The sequence below is a fragment of the Salvia miltiorrhiza genome, chromosome 1 (assembly GCF_028751815.1).
Source record: "Salvia miltiorrhiza cultivar Shanhuang (shh) chromosome 1, IMPLAD_Smil_shh, whole genome shotgun sequence".
Classification (NCBI taxonomy): Eukaryota; Viridiplantae; Streptophyta; class Magnoliopsida; order Lamiales; family Lamiaceae; genus Salvia; species Salvia miltiorrhiza.
This window is the reverse complement of record NC_080387.1, coordinates 56,042,533-56,060,799: the sequence shown is the minus strand read 5'-3', so window position 1 is coordinate 56,060,799 and position 18,267 is coordinate 56,042,533. Positions and strand designations below refer to the sequence as shown.

The 18,267-nt window shown below is 36.9% G+C and overlaps 2 protein-coding genes across 2 annotated transcripts; both read left to right on the top strand.

Annotated features, from left to right (window-relative positions):
* The first annotated feature begins 8,431 nt into the window (after window positions 1–8,431).
* Window positions 8,432–10,425, top strand: LOC130996237 (polygalacturonase-like). The gene is made up of 4 exons (XM_057921747.1): window positions 8,432–8,929; window positions 9,017–9,306; window positions 9,665–9,893; window positions 9,979–10,425. The coding sequence occupies exons 1-4, from the start codon at window positions 8,474–8,476 to the stop codon at window positions 10,195–10,197; spliced, it is 1,194 nt and encodes a 397-aa protein (XP_057777730.1). The 5' UTR covers window positions 8,432–8,473; the 3' UTR covers window positions 10,198–10,425.
* A 2,806-nt stretch (window positions 10,426–13,231) lies between these two features.
* LOC131010387 (polygalacturonase-like) lies at window positions 13,232–14,843 on the top strand. Its single transcript, XM_057937891.1, has 4 exons — window positions 13,232–13,681; window positions 13,950–14,239; window positions 14,311–14,542; window positions 14,619–14,843. The coding sequence occupies exons 1-4, from the start codon at window positions 13,232–13,234 to the stop codon at window positions 14,841–14,843; spliced, it is 1,197 nt and encodes a 398-aa protein (XP_057793874.1).
* Window positions 14,844–18,267: the final 3,424 nt, after the last annotated feature.

Genomic DNA, 18,267 nt, shown 5'->3' with positions numbered 1-18,267 from the left:
CAAAAGAGTCCCACTCGTCACTTCATCACCATCGGCAGCTGCTCAACCTGCACATTTAGAAATATATGCAGGGCTTGAGTACAAAAGTACTCAGTGGGCACGTATGCCTAAGTATAAAAACACATGCTTCAAAACTGTAAATTGTCATGCCATCATAAACAGTACAGCAAGGGAGTTTTTCGCTAAAAGGCCCAAGCTTACTAAATTCATTTGTGATTCTTAAAGTTCGACTGCCCTGTAGCCTAAAGGTTGGCATTGCCACCCAGTATTGGAGACGTGCACAATGTGTTTCATGTCTCTCAGTTAAGAAAGTATGTGTTTAATCCAAAGCATGTGATTAAGCACGATAAAGGAGTCCTAGCCAGGACCTAAGTTATGAAGACAAATCAGTCCAGATACTTGATCGCAAGGTTCAAGTTTTACGAGGCAATAATATTGTTCTCGTCATGTAGTGGAACCATCACAGGATGGAAAAGGCCACAAAAGAGATGAATGAAACGAATGACTAGTATCACAAGCTAGAATACCAGATATGCAATTCCGAGGACGGAATTTTTTTTAAGGAGGGAGGAATGTAATACCCCGTTTCCTCGAGCTAAATTTAGAATTCAATGTTGGGGATCGATTTTTCCTCAAAGTTCCTCCCTCAAAGGGAGTTATACGTTTCGGACAGAGGGGCAAGTTACAACCCCGTTATATCTCTGTCACGACCGGTCCTAATTAAGGATAATTAAGCCGGGGAAACCGTGACTAATGGAGGGAGATTAGAAGCGGGGTAGAAAGGGGAATAATCAAACAAGAAAGGATCGTATTTCATCAATGTTAACACCATGGATATTTATAATATAACGGAGTTTTAGTCGTATAGACTCAAATAACTAGTAAATTCGGATAACTCCGACTTATCCAAAATAACATAAAACTTCTGAGTACGCAGCGGAATAAGGTTCTGATTACATGTATGAAGACATGTAACCCTAGAGTTCATTAATACATAACAAAACAAAAGAGTCCCACTCGTCACTTCATCACCATCGGCAGCTGCTCAACCTGCACATTTAGAAATATATGCAGGGCTTGAGTACAAAAGTACTCAGTGGGCACGTATGCCTAAGTATAAAAACACATGCTTCAAAACTGTAAATTGTCATGCCATCATAAACAGTACAGCAAGGGAGTTTTTCGCTAAAAGGCCCAAGCTTACTAAATTCATTTGTGATTCTTAAAGTTCGACTGCAGTCTAAGTTCTCTTGTAATCTATCATATCTGGAACTAAGTGACCGTGAGAGGTGGCCACCTCTCCGGCACACAGTTCCAGATATGATAGATTACAAGAGAACTTAGACTGCAGTCGAACTTTAAGAATCACAAATGAATTTAGTAAGCTTGGGCCTTTTAGCGAAAAACTCCCTTGCTGTACTGTTTATGATGGCATGACAATTTACAGTTTTGAAGCATGTGTTTTTATACTTAGGCATACGTGCCCACTGAGTACTTTTGTACTCAAGCCCTGCATATATTTCTAAATGTGCAGGTTGAGCAGCTGCCGATGGTGATGAAGTGACGAGTGGGACTCTTTTGTTTTGTTATGTATTAATGAACTCTAGGGTTACATGTCTTCATACATGTAATCAGAACCTTATTCCGCTGCGTACTCAGAAGTTTTATGTTATTTTGGATAAGTCGGAGTTATCCGAATTTACTAGTTATTTGAGTCTATACGACTAAAACTCCGTTATATTATAAATATCCATGGTGTTAACATTGATGAAATACGATCCTTTCTTGTTTGATTATTCCCCTTTCTACCCCGCTTCTAATCTCCCTCCATTAGTCACGGTTTCCCCGGCTTAATTATCCTTAATTAGGACCGGTCGTGACACGCTCAACCAGAACAGAGGGGTTCCTGACAATCGTAAGCCGCGAAAGTTGGTTGTGCCACCCGGGCCCTCCATGCTCCGCGCAGAGGTTGCTGACAATCGTAAGCCGCGAAAGTTGGTTGTGCCACCCGGGCCCTCCATGCTCCGCGCAGAGGTTGCTGACAATCGTAAGCCGCGAAAGTTGGTTGTGCCCCGGGCCCTCCATGCTCCGCGCAGAGGTTGCTGACAATCGTAAGCCGCGAAAGTTGGTTGTGCCACCCGGGCCCTCCATGCTCCGCGCAGAGATAGCACTTAATCATAAGCCGCGAAAGTTGGTTGCACCCCCCGGGTTTTCCATGCTCCGCGCAGAGGTTGCTTTAACCGTAAGCCACGAAAGTTGGTGGCACCCCCCGGGTCCTCCATGCTCCGTGCAGGGTGTTCCTGTCAATCGTAAGCCGCGAAAGTTGGTTGCGCCACCCGGGCCCTCCATGCTCCGCGCAGAGATAGCACTTAATCATAAGCCGCGAAAGTTGGTTGCACCCCCCGGGTTTTCCATGCTCCGCGCAGAGGTTGCTTTAACCGTAAGCCACGAAAGTTGGTGGCACCCCCCGGGTCCTCCATGCTCCGTGCAGGGGGTTCCTGACAATCGTAAGCCGCGAAAGTTGGTTGTGCCACCCGGGCCCTCCATGCTCCGCGCAGAGGTTGCTGACAATCGTAAGCCGCGAAAGTTGGTTGTGCCACCCGGGCCCTCCATGCTCCGCGCAGAGGTTGCTGACAATCGTAAGCCGCGAAAGTTGGTTGTGCCCCGGGCCCTCCATGCTCCGCGCAGAGGTTGCTGACAATCGTAAGCCGCGAAAGTTGGTTGTGCCACCCGGGCCCTCCATGCTCCGCGCAGAGATAGCACTTAATCATAAGCCGCGAAAGTTGGTTGCACCCCCCGGGTTTTCCATGCTCCGCGCAGAGGTTGCTTTAACCGTAAGCCACGAAAGTTGGTGGCACCCCCCGGGTCCTCCATGCTCCGTGCAGGGTGTTCCTGTCAATCGTAAGCCGCGAAAGTTGGTTGCGCCACCCGGGCCCTCCATGCTCCGCGCAGAGATAGCACTTAATCATAAGCCGCGAAAGTTGGTTGCACCCCCCAGGTTTTCCATGCTCCGCGCAGAGGTTGCTTTAACCGTAAGCCACGAAAGTTGGTCACACCCCCCGGGTTTTCCATGCTCCGTGCAGGGTGTTCTTTCAATCGTAAGCCGCGAAAGTTGGTTGCACCCCCCCGGGTCTTCCATGCTTCGCGCAGAGTGTTCAAGCTTGGATGGGAAGCAGCAAAGGAGGGAAGCAGCAAAGGAATGCATACAAAGGAGGGAAGCAGCTGAGGAATACTCCACCGTGATTTCACTGCTCTGCCGTGATTTCACTGCTCTACTGTGATTTCACCGCTCGGCCGTGATTTCACTGCTCTACCATGATTTCACTGCTTTGCCGTGATTTCACTGCCCTACTGTGATTTCACTGCTCTGCAGTGATCCCAATGCTCAGCCACCGTCCGTGATCTCAATGCTCAGCCACCGTCCGTGATCTCAATGCTCAGCCACCGTCCGTGATCCCAATGCTCAGCCACCGTCCGTGATCCCAATGCTCAGCCACCGTCCGTGATCTCAATGCTCAGCCACCGTTCGGGATTTCAATGCTCTACCGGGATCTCAATCCTTTGTCGGGATTTCAATGCTCTTCCGGGATTTCAATCCTCTGTCGGGATTTCAATGCTCTACCGGGATCTCAATCCTCTGTCGGGATTTCAATGCTCTTCCGGGATTTCAATCCTCTGTCGGGATTTCATTGCTCCGCCATGACTTTAATGTTCTGCTCTGAAAGGGCACGTCTATGCTCTGACCGGGTTGTTCTGATGGGGATTTCTCTGATCTGATATGTATTTCTCTGCTCTGATCGGGCTGCTCTGAAGGTATTCCTCTGCTCTGAAAGGGTATTTCTCTGCTCTAATCGGGCTGGGGTACTTCTCTGCTCCGACCGGGCTGGTGTATTTCTCTGCTCTGACCGGGCTGTTCTGATGGGAATTTCTCTGATCTGATATGTATTTCTCTGTTCTGACGGGCAGTTCTCTGATCTGATAAACATTTCTCTGCTCTGATCGTGCTGGGTATTTCTCTGTTCTACTCTACGGGCTACACTATTTTGCGTCTCTGCTCTATGGGCTGTTTTGATCTATTCTAATCGCTGCTCAGCGAGGAATAAGCCGCCTCTTGGGCGTGCCACTGTTATCTATTGGTCTTCTCACGCGCTGGATTTCTTACGCGCTCAACAACAGGGTATATTGTTCAGACTCGATAAATATTTATGATGGGTTTTCTCACATGATCAGAGTATCATATTGCTCACTTCAACATGGGTTTTCCTATGTTATTCGGGTATTCTTGCAACGGTCTTCTGATTTATCTAACACAAAGCATTCATATTGCTTATCTATGCAAAGTATTCAATATGGGGTATTCTCAACGCTAGTTTTCTTATGCGCCCAAAGAAATGGAAATTATTTATCTTTGTCAACATTCAACAAACGAGAAGGAAATCTAACTTGGAACTACAATTCCAAAGTCAAGGGAAAAATGCTTATCTTTGCTTTCTTATAATATTAAAACTCTTATGTCTTCATGATTTGCAGGGATTAAGGAAAACAGCATAGTTTTGGCTTTCACAGTACCCCACTGGTTGAACACGAAGAATACCCGGTTCAACCAGACCAGAGGGGGGAGTGGTTGATGAGGAGTGATATGTGCATAGTAGGGAAATGGTGTAAACCAGAGAAGTCATCCTCGCCAGAGGAGGTGTATCTGCCAGAGAGGTCATCCTCGCCAGAGGAGTCGTGCTTACCAGAGAAGTCATCCTCGCCAGAGGAGGTGTATCTGCCAGAGAGGTCATCCTCGCCAGAGGAGTCGTGCTTACCAGAGAAGTCATCTTCGCCAGAGGAGGTGTATCTGCCAGAGAGGTCATCCTCGCCAGAGAAGACATTTTCACCAGAGGAGTCACTAAAGGCGCGGGGAGGTCTCCCGCGTAAAACTGAAATTACTATCTTACCCTTCAATGTATTAAAGGGGCTTAAGCCCAATTATCTTAGGGAATGGGCTTGAGGCCCTAAGGCTTTATTTACATGCTTATAAATAGAGACTTAGTAGTAGGTTAGAGTGGGGATCATCTCATTTATTATTCATTCACAACTTGTAAACGGTAAAGCATTCTCTCGAGTATAGTGGAAAAACCCCAAACACCCCGTGGACGTAGGTCTTCTCGACCGAACCACGTAAATCCGGTGTCGTTTACTGCTTTTTAGTTTAGGTGTTGGTTTCTCATTTCACCACTCTTCATATAATATAGGATGTGGTTTCAATGAGATTTATATTTTTTGTGAGAAATGAGAATAACTATTAATAAATCAATAAAATTTACAAACAAATCAATATAACTCACGAATAGCCATATCCAGTTAATATGGTGAAATCTCGCACATTCCATGATTCGAACCCATCGTGTTCTTACACATTCTCAATTCTCAACACATTTATGTCTTAAAAAAATGTCAACACATTTAGCTCCCTCTCTCTCTCTCTCTCTCTCTCTCTCTCTCTCTCTCTCTCTCCCCCCCCCCCCTTATAGAATTGAGAAGTAATCATAGCCATCTATTTTATGTAATCTAATGGCTACCAATTTCGCTGATTTCATGCTAATTTTGTAATTGAAAATTTTGATGAACGCGACATATTTTGTTCAATAGATTCACTTCAGGATGCAAATCTTATGTTCATCAAAATTATTAATATGTTCATCGCAATTATTGATTTGTTTAACATTTCACAATTTCGTAAAATATTAGATTTCTCAATGGAACCTAACCATATATATATGTGAGAAAGTTCTATAGTGAAGCAAATATTTTCAAAGAATAGAGAAGCAATTTCAATCATTGATCATGATCGACTGATATTTCAAGCATTATATATATAAATAATATCACTCGTCCATGTCCTTCCAAACCCACGTGCTGTGCTAATTAAGGTATTCTCTCTCTTTATCCCAACCCACGTAAACATATATACACGTTCTGTTACATATATGATTTTAACTTGTTAAAATTTATAACTTGCATTTCATATGGTGACGTGACAAGTACTAGTTGTGATGAAATTGGCATTCTCCCATGCATCTTCCTCTTTTCAATATTTTGGTAGACAGAGACAGATCGCGAGATTACATGGATCAATGATCAATCATTTTACAACTGAATATATTAAGTGACCTTTTTTATTCTATTATTACCTTTCTCTTGGAGGAAGTTCCGGCGACGTTTCTAAACCAAAATAATTTTTTTTCAGAAAATATAGTTTTATGTCTTGAAATCACGATATGCATCACATGAAAAAATGATTTATGTCTTGAAAACACTAATAAAAGCCTACAACATAATATAAAATCAATAATTAAAGATATCATGAAATCACAAATACACGGATGCACGAAAACACAGACATATAAAAAACATGATATGGTGAAAAACATTTTATTTATTTGACCATTTTAAAATTCATTTCCTGATAATTAAACGAGATTGTCAATACGTATTAGTGCTCGTTTGGTTCAAGTAGAAGAATGGAAATGGAATGGAATCAAATAAAGGAGTTGAATTGTAACAATAACCATGATTTTTATTGAGTGTTTGGTTTAACAATGTAAAAAAATAATCAGTAAGAAATTCTCTTTCTTTTGATTCCCCTCTATTTTAAGGGGTAACAAATTGGGTGATTGGATTACCCTCAATTAAGGATAACCCAAACCAAACATGGGCTTAATGTATAAATTGTTATTCATCGTACCATTCATTCATTAACACGTGTACTTTTGCGATTCAATGAATGATAATCAGGATTTTGTTAGAAGTCATTTCCATTCATGCAAATCTTATCGTATATATCCGTTCACACAAATATATATACACACACAAAGATACGTAAGCAATCTTTTATAATAATAGTAACATATTTATCGTAGCATACATATATAATATACGGAAAATACAAATTAATAGTAAGAAAGAATTCGGCCGATTGATACAACAATAGGAATTATGTCCAAATTAACTTTATGTACGTAAATGAAAATTTTACAACTTTGAATAAGGTACAGACTAGGCATTGAGGAAACGTACAAGCAGCACCATAAATGAAAATTTTACAACTTTGAAAATTTTACAACTGTTGCAACCATATTTGTGTTTGGCCTCCAAATGAAGAGTAGATTCAAGGAAAACCTCAATCTTTTAGCCCATTCCAACTTTGCTTACTTTTCCAAAAGCAAGAGCATGGACAACCTAAATTCATGCCATGATTTCCTTTACAAGCAACGTAGATTAATTCTTGGCTTATTACTAAATAATATTTGTATCACAAAATATGTTAATTAAAATTATAAAACTAAGTACGATAGCTAGGGAGAATTTTGTGTACATATTATTAATTAATCAATCATGTGATAGATTGGTGACTAACTATCAAATGACTAAGAGGGCATTAGGATGAGCTTGAGTTCGAGAGTTTTTTAGGACAGTAACTTAGATTGATTTGGAAATTAGGACAATAACTTTCGAACTTGTAAAAATAGGACACTAATTTTTTTTTAGAGTAAAATAGGACACTAATTAATAAGTGTTGCATCCGCAGGACATTTTTTGGCCAATTATCGGCCGAGAAATGTCCTATTTTTACGACGCTTATTAATTAGTGTCCTATTTTACTCTGAAAAAAAAAACTAGTGTCCTATTTTTACAAGTCCAAAAGTTTTTGTCCTAATTTTCAAATCAACATAAGTTATTGTCCTAAAAAATCCCTTGACTCGGATGAGCTTATACACTCCTTAAAATAGTTTATAATTTGTTTAGGTACTTATAAGCTTTTGAAAAGTGTTAGGCTCTCATAAAATAGCTAATAAGATGTAAAAGAAGCCCCAACGGTTTATAAGCGCCCAAAAATAACTCTATTGTGATTTGTTATTTTCATTATATATTCTTCTAATTTCATCTCTTCAATTTTTTTGCTCTAACTAGGATTCTCTCTCTAGCTAACTCAAAATTCTCTATGTAGCTTATATGCTCAATTATCCAATCACTTTGACAACTTATAAGTTTTTTAGATAATAGTACTATATTTTATAAGCTCTTGAAACATATTGTAACCTATTGAAACTTATAAGCTCTTTCCAGTAAACTTAGCCATAAAACCCCCTAACTGTGAAATTTGGACGTATTTGCATTTCCGAGTACACTAATCCATTCTTGGTTTCACACTCTTCTGTGCGATTATTCTTGTTTGACTCACTAATCCAGTAATTTCCTGCGTAAATCCCGTAACAGAATTTTTCTAATAGTTGTTTAATACCAACTAAAAATTCTAGCCCAACACAAAACAGTTTTTGTTAGTTATAGGGCATTAACTGTAGATTTGACCAATTTAGGTATAGAGCTCCTTTTTCTGATCATTACTCAAAGTTGAAGCCTATAAATACCAGTTCCTTATCAGAGTTTCAAATCACCCACAAAAACACACACACTACCACAACAAATGGCCACCTCAAGAATGATCCAAATTCTCATTTTGTCACTTTATTACTACCACTCTTCATCAATATCCGTACTTGCAGCCAATAATCCCACCTACAATGTGCAGTCCTACGGCGCGAAATCCGATGGAAAATCCGATTGCACCAAGGCATTTCTGAGCGCTTGGGGGGCGGCGTGCGCCACCACGGCCCCGGCCACCATATATGTCCCGCCGGGGAGGTACCTCTTGCGAAACGCATATTTTAGTGGCAGTTTGTGTAAAAACACTGCCATAACTATACGCATTGATGGGACCCTTGTAGCTCCCTCGGATTACAATGCGATTGGGAATAGTGGGAACTGGTTGAAGTTCGAAAGGATCACCGGAGTTTCTATCTACGGCGGAACCCTCGACGGCCAAGGCGCCAATTTGTGGGCTTGCAAGAACTCCGGCAAGAGCTGCCCTAAAGGAGCTACCGTGAGTAACTATTTTCAATCGCCGTAATATTTAGTTTGTATTTGTAACTAATTAATTTTCTTCAAATTTAAACTTTGTTGGTTGCAGTCACTAGCCTTCTATAATTCGAACAACATACGGATCAACGGATTAGTGTCCGTAAACAGTCAAATGTTTCACATTCTGATTGATGGATGTCGGAATGCGAATCTGGTGAACGTGAGAGTGTCGGCACCGGGGAACAGCCCCAACACCGACGGCATTCACGTGCAGCAGTCGTCCGGCGTTACCATCATGAATTCACACGTGGCCACCGGCGACGACTGCGTCTCCATCGGCCCCGGCGCCTCCAACTTGTGGATTGAGAACCTCGCCTGCGGCCCCGGCCACGGCATTAGGTACGTACAAATACAACAAAGCTTGTCATGTCTGCAAATCATCTTTCATTAATCAATTAATTAAATTTCTTAATTTAAGTAATCCAAAATTAGGGTTCACTAATCCATATTAAAATTTAATTATACATGAGAAAAAACTTTAGAAAGCCGTTCTGATTCCAATCATCAAGATTTGGTTTGATTCGATTAGGGACGAAAACAGAATTGGTTACATATTGACTTTTGATGATATATTAAATTCAAAAGGGCACATGCATGGTTCAAGCTAGTCACGTGGGTGATCTCCTGCATCATTGCCTCATTTTCCTCAATTAATTTAATAATATATAAAGAATTAAAAACCTTTTAATTTATGCAGCATTGGGAGTCTAGGTTGGGATATGAACGAAGCCGGCGTTCAAAACGTGACAGTTAAAACTGCTACATTTAGTGGAACCGAAAACGGTGTGAGAGTGAAGACATGGGCAAGGCCTAGCAACGGATTTGTGAAAGATGTTCTTTTCCAGCATCTAGTAATGGTTAATGTCCAAAATCCTGTTATCATTGACCAAAATTACTGCCCCGACCACGAAAATTGCCCCCATCAGGTACGACTAATTAATTCCCTATGATCAATAAAGAAACTTTTGGAATTTGAAATTCAAAATTAAATATGTTTTTGGCAATTTGTAGGGTTCAGGTGTAAAAATTAGCAACGTGAGATATGAAGATATACACGGAACATCGGCAACACAAGTTGCAGTAAAATTCGACTGCAGTAAAACGAGGCCGTGCAGTGGCATTATGTTGGATGAAGTGAACCTGACCTTCAGAGACAAGCCGGCCACGGCGTCGTGCGCCAACGCCGGAGGCACGGCCGACGGAGTTGTCAAGCCGAGCAGCTGCTTATAAGAGGGGCGTCGGAGAAAATCTAGGGTTATGTTTTATTTGCACGTGGCTTAGATTATAGGCATATATACTTTTACTGTCTCAAAGTACGTAATAATATAGAAAGAATTTTATGCATGTGGCTGATGATACGTAGCCCGGCTGCTGTTGTTCGATTTAATCATTGGATTTGGAGTGTTGTGAAATGTTCGCATTTATGTACTATATATATTTAGTGGTTTTGCTTTGCAATGTGTTAACTTTTTTTAACGTGTACTATTTAGTTAGACAATTTCTGTATCACTCTTAGACACTTTTAATCAGTTCCATTTTTATTTATCTCGACCCATCTTTGTTTTATATGTGCAACTATGTCGTTTTACGTTTTTCAAATTGCGCAATAATTTTCTATGTCGTTTTACGTTTTTCAAACTGCGCAATAATTTTCCAAGTCACTTCAATTTTGCCAAAATGTGAATTTAGGAGAAAATTACTAATAATATAAAGTCCGTGTATTTGAAAATAAGATTTAAAAGTCATTTGCAAAACTAAATCCTAATTGCCTTTAATTTTAAACCAATTAACTTTACGGCCTTAATTTAATTGTCTCATGATGAACGAATCCAATCCTAATTGCTTACAAAATTGTTTTAGAGGAATAGTATAGTATGCACACCTACAATTCTTATAAGCATGTGAGTTCTTAATAAAAAAAAAACAAAAAACAAAAACATGTGAGTTGAGTTAATTAGATTAGGAACCAATTACACTAATTTAATTGAGATCAATCAAGGCTGAAACTGTGCGATCTTTAATATAAATCCGTTACATATCTAAACCCAATAATTGGGCCAAGCCCAAATTTTAGGGAGCGATCATAAAATCCTAAATTGCTTGGATTCCTATCTTTATATAAATGAACTTTGCCCTATTTCTCTAAACTTTCGCAGTAATTTATTTCTTCAAGAGTAATGGGTCTACTCTATATATATATATATTTTTTACTGAAATACAAGTAACAGCCGCCATTTGGCAATTCAAGAATTTTATGCCCTTTCTTTCTTTTTTTGAGGTCAATTCTATATATTCCTTTTCATTAATTAATTTGATGTATTTAGGTGAGTGAATGAATGAAATCAAATCATACACGTTTGTTTAAGGTTTTCCCAAATTTCAAAAGTCATAATTCGAACCTTATTTTGTTCTAGACGATGCATGGTTAAGGCGTTAACAAGCTTTGCTATGATATCAATGGAAATACGAATCTGGCTCGAATTTGGATTTTACTCTACTCCGTCCGTCCTAAATTTGAAGTATCATTTCCAATTGTACACCGATGGTTAATAAAAACTACTACTATGTAATACAGTTAAAAGGAAATAGAAACCTTTCTAACACCCAAATTAATTTATTCATTTGGAATTAAATAGTTTTTGTAACTAATAAAATCTGAACGAAATTAAAATAACACGTAAAATAATAGGGAATTTTAGCATTGCCTTTCATTCTATGGCAAGTATACATTATGTGTTTTGCATGCGGACTCTCGACTCCTGAGTCCCGAATTCGAAATCAAGGGAAAACTATCATTGTCCTCTTTCATTAAAGATTATTTATTTCTTTTCATTTCCATTGCATATATATAGGATGTTTTATTTATTTCATTTCCATTGCAGTAACATAAAATTTGACTCCCGCAAATTCAGTTATTGCTGCATATATCCCATATATAAGAAAATAATCCGGATAATTTGTTACTAGTATTAATTATTAGAGTAGTGCTAGCTATTCACACATACTATTTTATATTTTTAAATTTATATAAAATTGATATCAACTCAATATCATATTTATAAATATAATAAAAAATTAACTTTAATTAATTAGATATATTTTATTTGAATACTGAAAAGTGAAAAAATAAAAAAGAATTCATAGTAATAAAAATTGATATTATGTAAAGACAAAAAAATACGTTAAAAATAAAAAATAATTAAAAAATAGATTTATTCAAGAAAAGATGAGAGAGAAGAGAGATTTTTTAAAATTTTAATCTTAAAATAAATATAACTTTTATATTTCAAATAAAATAGTTACATAAATTATATCAAATTAAAGCTCTTATCGTGATCTTTAATTTGATATGCATATTAAATATATTATAATTAAGTGAATTCCATAATTTTAGAAAGAAATAAAAAGTTAAAGAAAAAGAAAATAAACCTTTTTATAGATTATAGAATTGTAAATAAATTAACCTTTCGTAAATTAGTGGACTTAAATACTTTAATTAGATATGTGAGATTGTGAGTGAGAGATAATGGGGTTGTGAATGGATCATTTAATTTCTAACCTTCATATTAAAAATATTTTCAAAATTGCCATTGAAAATCAATTTGAAATTGATTTGAAATTAATTTGAAATTGAGAATTTCCTTTTTAATATAGTATAGATTTTACGGACATTTTAATGCATTTATTTTAAGGTCAGAGATCGTACTTTTGAAGAAATTCGGTCACCTTATCTTGACCAAAGGTATATGATACTCCCCTATCGTTCATTCCCCACCTTAGATTAATTATTATTATTATTATTATTATTATTATTATTATTATTATTATTATTATTATTATTATTATTATTATTATTATTATTATTATTATTATTATTATTATTATTATTAGTAGTAGTAGTAGGTAATCAAGTCAATACATTTCACTATTTAAATAAAATAAAGTCAATATATATATTCAAAAATAAATCAATGCATATTAGTATAGTTAATTAGTCAAATATATAGTATAATTAATTTAATCTATATAAGGAAATAATCTTTGACTATTAAGGAACAAGATTTATTTTGAAATTTAATATTTAAATTTCTTTCCATAAAATTCGGTCAAGGCAAATGTCAAAATATATTTTAGTTAATTGACTACGATAATAAGATGTTTTAGTAAATTATCGTTAACTCGAAGGTCGAAGTCCTATAAATACCAGCTACTGATCCAGTTCAAATCACAACCCAAAACACACACTACGTACCACAATAAAAAAATGGCCACCTCAAGAATGTTCCAAATTCTCATTCTCACATTTTTACACTACTCTTCATCAGCATCAATTCTTGCAGCCAATTCCACCTACAATGTGCTTTCCTACGGGGCAAAATCCGACGGAAAATCCGACTGCACCAAGGCATTTCTAACTGCTTGGGGTGCCGCCTGCGCCTATGCTTCCCCGGCCACCGTGTACGTGCCATCGGGGAGGTACCTTTTGGGAAATGCATATTTTGACGGCAGCTCCTGCAAAAATACTGACATAACCATACAGATTGATGGGACTCTTGTAGCCCCATCCAATTACAATGCCATTGGTAATACTGGGCATTGGCTCAAATTCGAAAAGGTCACCGGAGTTTCTATCCGCGGCGGAACCTTAGATGGTCAAGGCGCCAATTTGTGGGAATGCAAAAATTCCGGCAAGAATTGTCCAACTGGAGCAACGGTAAATCTCCATGCATGACATAAGAAATTCATTGCTACGTATATAATATAGCGACGAATTAGTGACGGAATTTTGAATGCCCGTCACCGATTCCTTTCATGTGCATGAATGAATAAGCGAAATTCGTCTGTATTTATAAATGGCGACGGGTTTACGAATATGTGTCGAGTCCGTTACTATCTTGCGTGCTTTTCTTTATGCATATAGTATAGTATAATATAATTTTGGGCTTCATTTGATTGAAAGAGACGATTTTTTTAATGAGCAGTCAGTGGCATTTCTCAATTCGAACAACGTGAAGATCAATGGAATGGCTTCCCTAAACAGTCAAATGTTCCACATCGGCATTGATGGGTGCCGCGATGTTAGCCTCCAAAACATAAAAATATCTGCGCCGGAAAACAGCCCCAACACCGACGGAATCCACGTGGAGGAGTCGTCGCGAGTTTCCATCACCAACTCCCGCATTGCCACTGGCGACGACTGCGTCTCCGTTGGCCCCGGGACCTTCGACTTGTGGGTCGAAAACATCACCTGCGGCCCCGGCCACGGTATAAGGTACGCAACAATAAACCCATTAACTCTTGAATTACCAAGAATTAATGTAAAGTATTTTATATTTTACGCAGTATTGGAAGTCTAGGGTGGGAATTGAATGAGGCAGGAGTGGAAAATGTGACGGTAAAATCGTGTATGTTCACCGGAACCCAAAATGGTGTTAGAGTAAAGACATGGGCGAGGCCTAGCCATGGATTTGTTAGAAATATTCATTATCAGCATCTAACTATGCTTAATGCGGAAAACCCCATAATTATCGACCAAAATTACTGCCCCCACGACGGAAATTCATGCCCCAATCAGGTATATTTATTCGCAGTGGCTATTTTCAAATTTTTGGATATAAATTAATCAATTATTTTTTGGGTGATGTTTACAGTCATCGGGCGTGAAAATTAGCGATGTGACGTATGAAGATATACACGGAACGTCAGCGACGGAAGTTGGAGTGAAGTTGGAGTGCAGTAAAACGCAGGCATGCAGGGGAATAACGTTAGATGAAGTTGTGCTGCGGTATAAGGATGAGTCATCTACGGCTTCCTGTGATAACGTCGTTGAAAACGTGGCTGGGGTAGTCAAGCCCTTGAACTGCTCACGTGCGTGAATATATCATACGACTCATTTCTCGCCATACTTTGTAATCGTCTTCTTATCTTAATTACCCAACCCCTATTTTTATCATTTTTGGAGAGAGCTTTTTATGTCTCACTGGATTGCTAATATATACTTGAATCTCAACCACATTTTTCAACTTTGTTCATATATATCGTATTTCAATTTATTTATTTTTTTTAGTAAATATCATATTTCAGTATTACAAAATGCAAATATTATACTGGCATAAGTTTTATTTTTTTTTCTTTCGTCCTATCAAAGGGAATCTGCAATCGCTGTTAGTGAGTGACTTAAAAAATGTAACATGCAAAATCAACTATAAAATCATCGCCAAATTACCCCACTCTATGGACTCATATATTGGAATTTTAGGAAAGATATGATGTAATTAAGAACATAATATTTAGATCGAATTATTTCTAATTCTTATACAACTTTTAAACTATGCTGAACTTCTACAATAAAAATAGAAGGTCAATTGTGATCGGGAAGATCATGTCACATATAATTCCGCAACTGCAATTCCTTTCATCTATGGCAAGTAAATCGGCCGGTAATATTAATCTCTGTGAGATTTTATGTTGACCACGTACGTGTTATTATAAAAAAAATTAAAAATTTTCAAGTTCACCTTTCATCCATGGTGAATTCATTTACATGGATGAATTATCACTGGGTAGCTAGTACTCCCTCCGTCCACAAATTAAAGTCTCATTTCATGTTCGGCACGGAGATTAAAAAAGCTGAAAAATGTGTTGTGAGTGAAATATAAGAGTGATTGACTAAAGTAATAAAGGTAGCTGACTAAAGTGTTAAAGCTGTTGTGTGGTGGGTCCACTAGTGGTAAAATATAGTAAATATAGAATATAAAAATAATAAAGTTGTTGTAAGGTGGGTCCATTAGTGGCAAATGGTAGAAAATATAGGAAAAGAAGAAGAGTAAAAAAAATACAAAAAGCACAATAAGACTTTAATTGGTGGACAAAAATTTAAGTGCAAGTAGGACTTTAATTCGTGGACGGATGAAGTATTAGGTTACAAATTCATTTAAAATAGTACTCCCTCCGTCCCACGAATCTTGATGCATTTATTTTTGGTACGTGAATTAAGGAGTTGTAGATTATTGTTTTAAGTGTATATGTAATAAAGTATAAAAGTGATAAAGTAGAAGTGTGTAAGTAATAAAGTAGAAAAATGATAATTAAGTATAATTAAGAACCCTTATTTTTTAGCTAATTGTTACTATATTTATAAATGCATCAAGATTTGTGGGACGACCCAAAAAGGAATATGCATCAAGATTCGTGGGACGAAGGGAGTAACTACGAATTATAAAAATATAATGAATTATCTATGAAAGATTAAAAAAAGGTTGAATTTTCACCTAATTTCATGAGATTCCAACTCTTGATCATCAACTAAGTCATGAATCCATCATTGATCTTCATGATTTAAGATTTGAAAATGATTTCTAAGTTATATTTCAAAACATATCAATATCATGATTTTAATAAACTTTAAATATAAGAGATTCTTATCCTATATCAAAATTAGCAATAATAAAGGATGTGAAACACACTTTAATAATAATAATAATAATAATAATAATAATAATAATAATAATAATAATAATTAATAATGATAATAATAATATAGTTTGTTGGCTTTCCAAATCAGGCAATTAATTTTAGGATGGGTGACCCACTGTAAAGTTTATCAAATCATATGCGATTGTATTCAAGATAGGTTATTAGTACCACTGGAGCAAAAAGCTAAGTTGATACAATTGAAAATGATTTTTTAAAAAGTTTTTCAATAAAACTATCGAATTTTCAGTCGTTAAAAATAATTTGATCATTAATAATAAAAAAGGTAAAAATTTATGACTAATATATATCGGTATTTATAATGATTATGCAAATAACGATCGATCAAATTGATCATTTAATCGTTAATCGTTTTAACGACCGTTTTTCATATTTAATCGTTAAAGCCGCATTTTCTAATAGTAATTCTTAACGAAAATTGTGATTCTTTTGATGGGATCTGGTGTATTAGTGTTGCTATAATTGTGTCCTAAAGTTGATATTTCTTAGCATACAAAATGTTATTTCTGTATTTGTTTAATTAAGGAATAAATTACAACAAGGGCGCCATTTACCGGATCATCAATAGATAATGTATAGTCATGTATACATTAGAACTATAAATTTGTTAGCCCACAAGCTATAGCCCGACAACGTAAGGTCTAGGCTTAGAGCCAAAGAAATTCAATCCGACGAAAGAAAATCTAGTCTAGTTGTATTAATTAAACCTAATAATCCAAAAGTTCAATAAGACTAGCTAGCCCAAAATCGAATTTATGATTTGCCTCAATTGACATTCCTTCTCAAAATTTCCATTTTTGTTTTTGGAGATTTAATTAATTCTAGCTAGATCTGTGATGGTAGTCCCAATCCCAAACCAATAGATAAAAGAAGAGAGGTGACTAAACCCATGAGAGCAACCAGAAAGCAGATCCTGACATAATTAGAGGACTAATAAAATTATTTAAGCTTAAAGGCCCAAGAACAAGTAAACTCAGAACGTGACAGTCTTCTAATAAACTAATTTCGAATTTTCTGCAGGGTCAACTACAATATTGTATAAGAATTTCCTTTCTTAAACAAAAAATGAAACTGACACAACACGATTGATTGTCAAAGTGAATCAAAACTATTTTAAACAAGATCAACAAATTTTATGGGCTATAGGATTAAATTACCTTCTTTGCTTGCCCTTTGGGGGAACATCAAGAATGAATGGATGATTGCTCATTCTTCGCTCTCAGATTAATTAAACAAATTAAACCATAATCTAATTGCTCACACAAGTTAATCACCTCATTCATTGAACGCATCTCTTATTTTTCCTTTTTTCTGGTTGATGAATATTGATGATGAACAAATTTATTAGAGTTTAAAATTATTTATGGCCATTATCTTAGGGCTATTTGCAAAAATAGACCACTATTTTTCAGACTTGCAAAAATAGACCAATTATTTTAGTTTTTGGTATTTTTAGGCCACATGTGTACCCAATCAGACTATTTTGGGCCACATTTTGACCCCCAAAAGTGGCCTATAAATGCTGAAGATATACGTCATCGGGATTTTTGAGCATGCGCATCCACTAGGAAAACATCAATTTGTTTTATACAGTATATCATATATACATACATGGGAGTTATCAAATTATTATTTTTTTGATGTGTTAAAAATCAATATGGTCAAGAGTGGACTCTACCACTAAAAATGGGCATGGCATTTTCTTTTGTTGGACAGACAAAAAAGGAAATGGTATGATCAACAGTGGATCCTACTACTCTTTCATCTTTGTATGATTAACAATTATCATAAAAAAAAGACATTAAT

Excerpts from the sequence above, each read along its gene's own strand:
- LOC131010387 (XM_057937891.1), top strand. The coding sequence starts at position 13,232 with ATGGCCACCTCAAGAATGTTCCAAATTCTCATTCTCACATTTTTACAC. Across the intron at positions 14,240-14,310 it reads GGCCCCGGCCACGGTATAAG|TATTGGAAGTCTAGGGTGGG; the intron begins GTACGCAACAAT and ends TATTTTACGCAG. Across the intron at positions 14,543-14,618 it reads GAAATTCATGCCCCAATCAG|TCATCGGGCGTGAAAATTAG; the intron begins GTATATTTATTC and ends TGATGTTTACAG.
- LOC130996237 (XM_057921747.1), top strand. The coding sequence starts at position 8,474 with ATGGCCACCTCAAGAATGATCCAAATTCTCATTTTGTCACTTTATTAC. Across the intron at positions 9,307-9,664 it reads GGCCCCGGCCACGGCATTAG|CATTGGGAGTCTAGGTTGGG; the intron begins GTACGTACAAAT and ends TAATTTATGCAG. Across the intron at positions 9,894-9,978 it reads ACGAAAATTGCCCCCATCAG|GGTTCAGGTGTAAAAATTAG; the intron begins GTACGACTAATT and ends GGCAATTTGTAG.